Genomic DNA, 11,946 nt, shown 5'->3' with positions numbered 1-11,946 from the left:
GCCGTATAAACCCTAAACCCTAGGGCGAACGAGGGTGGCGGTGCTCCGCCGTATAAACCCTAAACCCTAGGGTGAACGAGGGCGGCGATGCTTCGCCGTATACATAGAAACGCATGGGCGAACGAGGGTGGCAGCTGCTCCGCGACGTATATATACATGCATATGAATACAAATGACAAAAACATATGGATCGCGATTGAGGACAAGGACGTACGGCAAGACGAGCGGCGTGGTCTCGACATCGGTGCAGAGTGGGCCGAGGCGGTGGTTGGCACAGCAGAGCGGGCTAGGCTGTGTCGGCGTGGTGGCGACCGGTGTCGGGGGCGCGCACACTGCGGTCTCTGCTGACGACGACGACGTGAGGCGGGCCGGGCCGGGGGCGGTGCTCGGCGCGAACTAGGGGCTGCGGCGCGGTGGAGGCGGCCGGCGTGCTGACAACGACGACGTGAGGTGGGCCGGGCCGGGGCGGTGTCGGTGCGTGGAGGGCGTCATCGGCGCGGAGCGGCTCGGGATGGGGCTACGGTCAATGCGCTAGAGGGTGTGGCCCGCGCATCGGGCCGGGGCGGGCAGCAGCTGGCGCCATGAGGTCGTCGACGTGCGGTGGAGGGTGGCGCGCGGGCGCGTGCGGTGGAGGGCTGACGAGGAGGGCGGTGGTCGGTGCGGTTGACGTAGAGGTGGAGGGCGTCGTGGGGACCAAGGTCGACGGCGATGTTGGGGCCAGGTCGACGGGGTCGCGGCGAACGCACGCGCGAGGACCACGGACGCGCATGAGGTAGTGGCGACGACCGGTGTCGGGCAGGGTGGCGGCGGCGTCCTCGGTGTGGCGGGCTGGGTGGTGTGGGCGCAGCGGGGGAGAGGAATCGGCGATGGCGCGCGCGGCGGCGAAGATCGACAACGCAAGGAAGAAGATGGGGCGACGAGGGGTTTGGGCACTGGCATATATATGCCACACCCCTTTACTCCCGGTGCCAGCCCCCCAGCGGGAGTAAAGGTCCTTTACTCCGGGTGCGTGTTACCAACCGGACCTTTACTCCCAGTTGGTAATACGCACCGGGAGTAAAGGTTTTTTGGCGGGCCACGAAACTGCAGCCCACCTTTACTCCTGGGTGGGCTTCCCACCCGGGAGTAAAGGTGGGCTGCAGTTTCGTTTACCGCCTGTTTTAAGCAAATTTTTTAATAGAAATGCAATAGTCTTGTTAAATACATAGTAAATTAAATAAAAGGCATAAAATTATTTTGTTAAAAATATGAATTTTCTTTTTCTTTATTGCACATAGGAAAAATCTATAACCTAACTTTTTTATTTTTTGTTATAATTATAAAACATAATGTAACTAATATTTATTATTTCGTTAATGCAAAAATGTAGTGTTTAATTAAAATTATTAAAACTATTGGTTTTGAACAGGAAATTTGTTTTCACATCATTTTAACGTTAATATTTTAATTTTTCATCACTCAATATCCTAATTTAACTTTTCGAGAAAGAAATCCCACCAAATCAAACATTGATTTAATTTGAAACACGACATAATAAACATCTAAATTGACAATTATTACATAATATCTCAAACACACACTACATTAAATCACTATATCATCGAGTGGGCACAGCAGTGAACTTCTTCTTAACGTATGTCCCTTGGTTATGATCGCGTTGTAACCATGGAGTGTCCTCATCATTTACCAAGATGCTAGGGTCTTTGTTCACTTTGAAGGGCGGAATTCGGTCATCCTTTTCATAATCTTCTGACATGTCCGACTTGTCCTCAATTCCCATGATGACTCTTTTCCCTGAAAGAACTATGTGGCGCTTTGGCTCTTTGGTTGAGTCATTATCATTTTTTCCTCTTTTTGGTTTGGTAGACATATCACTGACATAGAACACCTAATTCACATCCTTGGTAAGGACGAATAGTTCGTCTTTGTACCCAATATTACTAAGGTCTACTGTTGTCATTCCATACTCGTTGTCTATTGTTACCCTGCCTCCGGTCACCTTGACCCATTGGCACTTGAACAATGGGATCTTCCAAGTAGGTGCATATTCTAGTTTCCATATTTTATCTATGCGGTCATAATATGTCTGCTTATTCCCATTCGGGTCTGTGGCATCTATGCGGACACCACTGTTTTGGTTGGTACTCCTTTTATATTAGGCTACTATGTAGAATATGTTCCCATTTATCTCGTACCCTTTGTATGTGACGATATGCCATGATGATTGCATAGCCAATAAATACAGTTGCTCATGGATGCTCTCATCACCTTGACATTTTTTTTGCAACCAACCGCCGAAAGTTTCCATGTGCTTACGCGTAATCCAAGCTTCAGTCTTCCCTGGAAACTCGGATCGTAAGAGATCCTTATGTGTCTCAATATACGGATCTACCAAAGAGGAGTTCTGTAGAACTGTGTAGTGCACTTTATTGAAATAATCATCCTCCGTACCAATATATGTTTTCCTCCCTAGTATCCCCTTTTCGCTTAGTCTCCCCTCATGTCTCGATTCAGGAACACCAATCGAGTCAAGGTCGGGAATAAAGTCAACACAGAACTCAATGACCTCTTCTGTTCCATAGCCCTTGGCGATGCTTCCTTCTGGGCGAGCACGGTTGTGAACATATTTCTTCAGGACTCCCATGAATCTCACTAAGGGGAACATGTTGTGTAGGAACACAGGACCAAGAATGAAAATCTCCTTGACTAGGTGAACTAGGAGGTGTGTCATGATATCAAAGAAGGAAGGAGGGAACACCAACTCAAAGCTGACGAGACATTGAACCACATCATTCTGTAGTTTAGCTAGATCAGTTGGATCAATTGCCTTGTGAGAAATTGCATTGAGGAATGCACATAGCTTCACGGTGGCTAGACGTACATTTGGAGGTAGAATTCCTCTTAATGCAACTAGAAGTAATTGCGTCATAAGAACGTGATAGTCCTGGGACTTTAAGTTACAGAATTTTTTCTCTGTCACATTTATAATACCCTTTATATTCGAGGAGAATCCAGATAGTACCTTGATGTTGTTTAAGCATTCAAACATGATTTCCTTCTCCTCTTTGCTTAGAGTGTAGCTAGCAGGATGTAAGTAATGGCGTCAATCATCTGTCTTCTCTGGATGCAGGTTGTCTCTTTCTCTCAAACAACGCGGGTCCTGTCGTGCTTCAAATGTGTCCTTAGGCTTTCCATACACACCCATGAAGCCTAGCAGGTTCACACAAAGATTCTTCGTTAGGTGCATCACGTCGATCGAGCTACGGACCTCTAGGACTTGCTAATAGGGTAGGTCCTAAAATATGGACTTCTTCTTCCACATGGGTGCGTGACCGTTAGCGTCGTTCAAAACAGGTTGGCTGCCATGTCCTTTTCCAAAGATGACTTTCACATCATTGACCATATCGAGTACATCCTCACTGGTTCGGTTGCGAGGCTTGGTCAGGTGGTCTGCCTTCCCTTTAAAATGCTTGCCTTTCTTTCTTACGGGGTGATTTGCAGGAAGAAATCGACGATGGCCAAGGTACACGACCTTTCGACATTTTTTCAAGAATACAACTCTAATATCACCGAAGCAGTGTGTGCATGCATTATATCCCTTGTTTGACTGTCCTAAAAGATTACTTAGAGCAGGCCAATCATTGATTGTTACAAACAACAATGCTCGCAGATCAAAGTGTTCCTGTTTGTACTCATCCCACACACGTACACCTTCTTTATTTCACAAAATGAGAAGTTCATCAATAAGTGGTCTCAGGTACATATCGATGTCATTGCCAGGTTGCTTCGGGTCTTGGATGAGCACAGGCATCATAATGAACTTCCGCTTCATGCATAACCAAGGAGGAAGGTTGTAGATACTTAGAGTAACAGGCCAAGTGCTATGACTACTGTTCTGCTCTCCAAAAGGATTGATACCATCTGTACTTAAAACAAACCTTAAGTTTCTTACGTCATTTGCAAACTCCGGGAATTCTCTGTCGATTGCTCTCCACTGGGACCCATCAGCAGGGTGTCTCAACATATTGTCTACCTTACGGTCTTCTTTGTGCCATCGCAACAATTTTGCATGTTCTTTGTTTCTAAACAGACGTTTCAAGCGTGGTATTATAGGAGCATACCACATAACCTTGGCAGAGATTTTCTTCCGTGGACGTTTGCCCTCAACATCACCAGGGTCATCTCGCCTGATCTTATACCGTGATGCATGACATACCGGGCATGCATCTAATTTCTCGTACTCTTTGCCACAGTAGAGGATGCAGTCATTAGGACATGCATGTATCTTCTCGATTTCTAGCCCCATAGGACAGACAACTTATTTTGCTTCGTACGTAGTGGCGGGCAATTCATTGTCCTTCGGAAGCATCTTCTTTTGGATTTTTAGTAACTCTCCAAATCCCTTGTCAGATACACCATTCTTTGCCTTCCATTGCAGCAATTCTAGTGTGGTTCCCAACTTTTTCTGCCCTGCATCACAAGTTGGGTACAACAATTTCTTGTGATCTTCTAGCATCCGCTCGAACTTGATCTTCTCCTTTTCACTTTCACATTCTCTTTGTGCGTCACGAATGACCTAACAAAGATCATCAGTAGGCTCATCTTCTGCGGCTACCTCTTCTTCAACTTCTCCCATTACAGTATCATTGAAGCACGCATCATCGGGAATAATATCATTGTCGTCCCATTGTTCTTCTTCACCTTCTTCCATTACAACGCCGGTTTCTCCGTGCTTCGTCCAACAAATATAGTTTGTCATGAAACCCGACTTGAACAAGTGTGAATAAAGAGTCCTTGAGCAAGGATATTCCATCGTATTCTTACATATGGCACATGGGCAGCACATGAGACCATCGCGTTTGTTTGCCTCGGCCACACGTAACAAAGAATGCACGCCGTCAATGAACTCTTGGGAGCGGCGATTAGCATTGTACATCCAATGACGACTCATCTGCATTACATGACATAAATACCATATTAAAACCTAGATCATAATTAATTATTTATACAACATGCGTGCCACCACAAAAGGTACAAATTTATGAAAGCATCGCTACAATGTAGACAATCCCAACTACCACTAAAAGAACTAAAGCTAAAATTCATTTCAGGAGTACAAGGATTTCGCGACCAATCTCAACTAAAATAGACAGATCCCCCGATTGTGCAACATCTTTGGGCTTCTTTGGCTGGATCACTGCCTCATTAGCCGCCGTATCTGCCTGTTGTGCAAGATATTTTTGCACGAGTTCAACATACTCTTCCTCCCAGTAGAAGCCTGAACATCGTCCACTGCCATCCCACTGAAATTAAAACAAAAAATTAGAACTTTAATCACAACCATCATGAAAATAAGTATAAACTAACCATAATCATAAAATACGATAAAATAACTCACCTTGCGATCCGGACACTTGTAGAAGATACGACCCTTGTTGGGACCCTCCTTCTTCACTCGGTACTCCATCACAATCTTCGTCTCATCACGACACTTGCCGCATAGAATGAGAGGGAGGCCCATCCTAAGTCGCTTTGGAAACCCATGAGAGGCCGAGTACCCAGAAGCAGTTGCCATCTACTCTCTATACTCATTTTTTAATACACTATAAATTTCTCATTTTATAAACAAATAAAATTAAGAAACTATAAAATTATCTATATCTCTAAACAATGAAGTGTGCTATGCATGCTAGAAATAAAAAGTGAATACTAATTTTAAATACCTACTTTAACCTTTCTTCATCCAAATATGCAAACTATAAGTTATTTTGAGCTCAAATTGTTTACAAATAAAAAAAACACCATAAAAACAATATATATATATAGTGAACAATATGAGATAAGCCAATGATGAAAAATGAGAGTATGAGATTGGTAACCTTTACAACTGAAGAATCGACGGAGGAATCGAAGAAATCGACGGAGGAATCGAAGAATGGATGGAGGAACAATGGAGGGAGGAAGCAAGAACACTAGTGCAGTGAGCTTTCAAAATATGCTGAGCTCAGGCCTGGGGAGGAAGAAGGAGACGGCCGGGATATAAAGGGGGACCTTTAGTCCCGGTTGGTGGCTCCAACCGGGACTAAAGGTAACTTTCCAACCCCCGGCGCAGCCACGGCCCGGGAGTAGACCTTTACTCCTGGTTGGAGCCACCAACCGGGAGTAAAAGTCTACATTTAGTCCCGGTTGGTGGTTCCAACCAGGACTAAAGGTCCCTGCCACCTCTGTCTGGCGCAGTAGCCGTTGGGTAGGGACCTTTAGTCCCGGTTGAAGCCACCAACCAGGACTAAAGGTCTCTCTAGTCCCGGGCGCAAAAAATACCGGCACTAGAGTCCATTTTAACTGAGGATCGAATGTCTGTTCTACTAGTGTCTGGAGTAAGTTGAACTAGATCCATGGCGATGAAGAGAGTCATTGGTGCGCTGGTAGCCTAGATCCAAGAAAGTCATTGGATGACGAGGAGCGGTGACGCAGATCGATTTGAGTGTACGTATCATATCATATACCCCAGTTTACCCCAGTGGATCCAACAATATGAAACCATCTGCATGTGAATTAGTGGTAGTATAACAAAACACAAGTTCGTACGCAGCGAATCTCTGCGCTTGGTATACATAAAAAAAAACAAATGATGAGGCAGTTGCACTTGCACGACGCCGTGTGGTCCTCTACCATCCATCGCCGCCGGCCGGCCGTCGTGTATTTAAAGAGCCTCGAGCTCTGCCTTGCTGCAACGCAAGCAGCTAGCTGACCGACTAATTCGACACGAGCAGCAGCAGCGCGGTAGCTAGCTAGCAGAGCCTAGAGCTAATGGTCGTCGTCATGGCAGCAGCCATGCAAGGGCCAGGAAGAGCAACAACGCGCGTCGCCGCCGTCTCCCTCCTCCTCCTCCTCCCCGTCCTCCTGGTAAGCCTTGCGGGCGGGAGCCCGCCGCCGGATCCCGTGTCCTGCACGCGCGGCACGTCCGACTGCACGGTGACGAGCACGTACGGGTCGTTCCCGGACCGCACCATCTGCCGGGCGGCGAACGCGACGTTCCCGCGGACCGAGCAGGAGCTAGTGGCGGCGGTAGCGTCGGCGGCGGCGGCGCGGCGCAAGGTGAAGGTCGCCACCAGCCACTCGCACAGCTTCCCGAAACTGGCGTGCCCGGGCGGGCGCGACGGCACCATCATCAGCACGGAGCGGCTGAACGCGACGGTGCGCGTGGACGCGGCGCGCAGACTGCTGACGGTGGAGAGCGGCATGCTGCTGCGCGACCTCGTCAGGGTCGCCGCCGACAACGGGCTCGCGCTGCCCCACTCGCCCTACTGGTATGGCCTCACCGTCGGCGGCATGCTGGCCACCGGCGCCCACGGCAGCTCGCTGTGGGGCAAGGGCAGCGCCGTGCATGAGTACGTGGTCGGGATCAGGATCGTCACCCCTGCCCCGGCATCTCAGGGCTTCGCCGTCGTTAGGGAGCTCGCTGCCGGTGATCCCGACCTTGACGCCGTCAAGGTCTCGCTCGGCGTCCTCGGCGTCATCTCTCAGGTCGGTGGTGTACGGACTGTGAAGATTAACTGCAGCATATATCCATGCATTCCGTACCATGCGTTTATTTGCCTTCAAGTAAAAGACACGAAAATTTTACAGAGTAATTACCATGCTTAATTACGGAGTAGTAGTACGTAGAACGAACCTAATGCGTTGACATGAAAGATCAGATGGTTTAAAATTTGTGAGTTGATAGATGGATTTCATGCATGTGTTGATGTGTGCTGCATGCATGTTGCACGCAGGTCACTTTTGAACTGCAGCCGCAGTTCAAGCGGTCGGTGAAGTTCGTGACGCGGGACGACAAGGACATGGCGGAGAAGTTGGCCGTGTGGGGCGACCTCCACGAGTTCGGCGATGTCGCATGGCTGCCGCGGCAGGGCAAGGCGATCTACCGGGAGGACGACCGCGTGGACGTCTCCACCCCCGGCAACGGCCTGAACAACTACGTCGGCTTCCGCGCGCAGCCGACGCTGGGCCTGCTGACCGCGAGAAAAGCCGAGGAGCGGCTGGAGGAGAACGGCACCGACATCGCGCGGTGCCTGGCGGCGCGGCTGCCCGCTGCGACGTTCGAGCTGCAGGCGTACGGGTTCACCAACGACGGCGTGTTCTTCACGGGGTACCCGGTGGTGGGGTTCCAGCACCGGATCCAGGCGTCGGGGACGTGCATCAACGGCGGCGACGACGGCCTCCTCTCCGCCTGCACGTGGGACTCCCGCATCCGTGGCCCCTTCTTCTACCAGTCCGGCTTCAGCGTCGCCATGTCCAAGGTCCCCGCCTTCGTCGCCGACGTGCAGCGGCTGCGCGACCTCAACCCGCGCGCCTTCTGCGGGATGGACGCCAAGATGGGCGTGCTGATGCGCTACGTGAAGCGCTCGTCGGCGTACCTCGGAAAGGCGGAGGACTCGCTCGACTTCGACGTCACCTACTACCGGAGCTACGACGAGGGCGTCCCGCGCGCGCACGCCGACGTCTACGACGAGCTCGAGCAGATGGCGCTGAGGAAGTACGGCGCGCTCCCGCACTGGGGCAAGAACCGCAACTTCGCCTTCGACGGCGCCATCGCCAGGTACCCCAACGCGGCGAGGTTCATGGAGGTGAAGGACAGGTACGACCCGGATGGTATCTTCTCCAGCGAGTGGAGCGACCAGGTGCTCGGCATCCGGGGCAGCCCCAACGTCGTCGGGCCGCGGTGCGCCATCGAGGGACTCTGCGTCTGCTCCGACGACGAGCACTGCGCGCCGGAGCAGGGGTACTTCTGCCGCCCGGGGAAGGTGTACACGGACGCCAGGGTCTGCGTGTTTGAACGACGCACACGACTCGTCGACGAGCTGTGACGAATGATAGATAGATCCATCTTTTAGCTAGCTAAGCTAGCTACCACGTTGTTTGCCTTTGTCTTGTCTTGTTCTTGTGTTTGAATTGAATTGGTGTAGATCTCACAGAGCAAGCATCATTTTGATAGGTGCAGTGCAGGGCGGGACACGGTATGTGTGTTTACAAATAATGTTGTTTGTTGAAATATCAGACCAGTTTGGAATTATATATTTTTTTTATTGGAAACATTTGATCGAACGGCATCTCTTGTCAAACTAAAGGTAGAATCTTGGCTGCTTTTTGTCGTTGTTAACTTGTTATGTTACTCTGAAGCTTCTTTGCAGTGGTTAGACTTATAGGGCACGAGAGTGCTAGTCCACTGGGGCTACATTTCTGAAGAGTGGTTAGTTGCTTCAAGTTTATCCTCTTTGTTCTTGTTCATATTTTTTTTACTTTATTACAGACAGCAAGTGAGACAACATGAGAGTACCTAATTGGTAACTTCTTGTGTGCGTTTGGTGTTGAATTGACTTTCTTTTTTTTTCGGAAAAATGCAATTGACACTAGTAGAGAACAGACCTTTGATCCAAGGGCCAAACCAGGCTCTAGTCCCGGGAAATATTGCGCCCAGGACTAGAGAGACCTTTAGTTCCGGTTAGTGGCTCCAACCGGGACTAAAGGTCCCTACCCAACGGCTCCTGCGCCTAGGCCGTTGTGGCAGGGGACCTTTAGTCCCGGTTGGAAGCCACCAACCGGGACTAAAGGTCGACCTTTACTCTCGGTTGGTGGCTCCAACCGGGAGTAAAGCTCTTGTCCCGGCTAGTGGCGTGGTCCGGGACTGGAAAGTGACCTTTAGTCCCGGTTGGATCCACCAACCAGGACTAAAGGTCCCCCCCATATAAATCCTGTTGGCCGTCTTCTTCCTCCCCGAGTCCGCCCGAGAGCTTCAGTTCAAATTTAAGCAGTGTTCTTGCTCTTTCTCCATCCATTCTTCGATTCCTCCGTCGATTTATTCGATTCCTCCGTCGATTCTTCGGTTCTAAAGGTTACTAACTTCATACTCTCATGTTTTACTATTGTCTTATCTCATTTTGTTCACTATATATATATGGTTCTTTATTGTGGTTTTTTTCATTTGTAAGCAATTTGAGCTCAAAATTACTTCAAGCTTGCATATTTACATGAAGGAAGGTTAAAGTAGCTATTAAAAACTACTATTCACCGTTCATTTGTAGCATGCATAGCACACTTCATTGTTTAGAGATATAGAGAATTTTAGAGTTTTTTTAATTTTGTTTGTTTATAAAATGAGAAATGTATAGTGTATTAAAAAATGAGTATAGAGAGTAGCTGGCAACTGCTTCCAGGGTCCTCGGCCTCTCATGGGTTTCCAAAGCGACTTAGGCCGGGCCTCCCACTCGTTGCATGCGGCAAGTGTTGTGATAAGACGAAGATTGTGATGGAGTACCGAGTGAAGAAGGAGGGTCCCAACAAGGGTCGCATTTTCTACAAGTGTGCGGATCGTAATGTGAGTTATTTTATCGTATTTAATGACTATGGTTAGTTTATACCTATTTTCATGATGGTTGTGATTAAAGTTCTAATTTTCTGTTTTAATTTCAGTGGGATTGCACTGGATGTTCAGGCTTCTACTGGGAGGAAGAGTATGTTGAACTCGTGCAAAAATATCTTGCACAACAGACAGATATGGCAGGCTAATGAGGCAGTGATCCAGCCAAAGAAGCCCAAAGATGTTGAACAAACGGGGGATCTGTCTGTTTTAGTTGGGATTGGTCACGAAATTCTTGTGCTGCTGAAGTGCATTTTAGCTTTAGTGTTTTTAGTGGTAGTTGGGATTGTCTACATTGTAGTGAGGCTTTCTTAAATTTATAGCTTTTGTGGTGGTATGCATGTTGTATAATTAACTAATTATGTTCTAGGTTTTAATACGGTATTTATGTCATGTAATGCAGATGAGTCGGCATTGGATGTATAATGCTGATCGTCGCTCCCAAGAGTTCATGGACGACGTGCATTCTTTGTTACGTGTGGCCTAGGCAAACAAACGCGATGGTTTCATGTGCTGCCCATGTGCCGTATGTAAGAATACGATGGAATATGCTAACTCAAAGACTCTTCATTCACACTCTTTCAAGTCGGGTTTCATGCCAAACTATATTTGTTGGACGAAGCACGGAGAAACCGGAGTTGTAATGGAAGAAGGTGAAGAAGAACAATGGGGCGATGATGACATTTTTGCTGAATATGGTGCCTTCAATGATACTGTAATGGGGGAAGCTGAAGAAGAGGTGGGGGCAAAGGAGAAGCCCGCTGAAGAAGGGGTGGGGGCAGAGGAGAAGCCCGCTGAAGAAGAGGTAGGGGCAGAGGAGGAGCCCACTGACGATCTTGGTCAGGCCATTCGTGACGCACAAAGAGAATGTGAAAGTGAAAAGGAGAAGATCAAGTTCGACCGCATGCTAGAGGATCACAAGAAATTGCTATACCTAACTTGTGATGCGGGGTAGAAAAAGTTAGGTACCACATTGAAATTGCTGCAATGGAAGGCAAAGAATGGTGTATCTGACAAGGGATTCGCGGAGTTACTAAAAATACAAAAGAAGATACTTCCGAAGGATAACGAATTGCCCAGCACTATGTACGAAGCAAAATAGGTAGTCTACCCTTTAGGATTAGAAATCTAGAAGATACATGCATGTCCTAATGACTGCATCCTCTACCGTGGCACGGAGTATGAGAAGTTGGATGCATGCCCTGTATGTCACGCGTCGCGGTATAAGATCAGGCGAGATGACCCTGGTGATGTTGAGGGCGAACGTCCCAAGAAGAAAATCCCTACCAAGGTTATGTGGTATGCTCCTATAATACCACGCTTGAAACATCTTTTTAGAAATAGAGACCATGCAAAGTTGTTGCGATGGCACAAAGAAGACCGTAAGGTAGACAATATGTTGAGACACCCTGCTGATGGGTCCCTAGTGGAGAGCAATCGATAGAGAATTCCCCGAGTTTGCAAGTGACGCAAGAAACTTAAGGTTTGCTTTAAGTACGGATGGTATGAATCCTTTCGGGGAGCAGAGC

The 11,946-nt window shown here is 48.4% G+C and overlaps 1 protein-coding gene across 1 annotated transcript; it reads left to right on the top strand.

Moving 5' to 3' along the window:
* Positions 1–6,659: 6,659 nt before the first annotated feature.
* On the top strand, positions 6,660–9,073 carry LOC136472451 (L-gulonolactone oxidase 2-like). The gene is made up of 2 exons (XM_066470154.1): positions 6,660–7,527; positions 7,776–9,073. The coding sequence occupies exons 1-2, from the start codon at positions 6,811–6,813 to the stop codon at positions 8,865–8,867; spliced, it is 1,809 nt and encodes a 602-aa protein (XP_066326251.1). The 5' UTR covers positions 6,660–6,810; the 3' UTR covers positions 8,868–9,073.
* The last annotated feature ends 2,873 nt before the right edge of the window (positions 9,074–11,946 follow it).

Source organism: Miscanthus floridulus, chromosome 8 (genome assembly GCF_019320115.1).
Source record: "Miscanthus floridulus cultivar M001 chromosome 8, ASM1932011v1, whole genome shotgun sequence".
NCBI classification, from domain to species: Eukaryota; Viridiplantae; Streptophyta; class Magnoliopsida; order Poales; family Poaceae; genus Miscanthus; species Miscanthus floridulus.
This window is presented reverse-complemented; position numbering and strand designations above follow the sequence as displayed.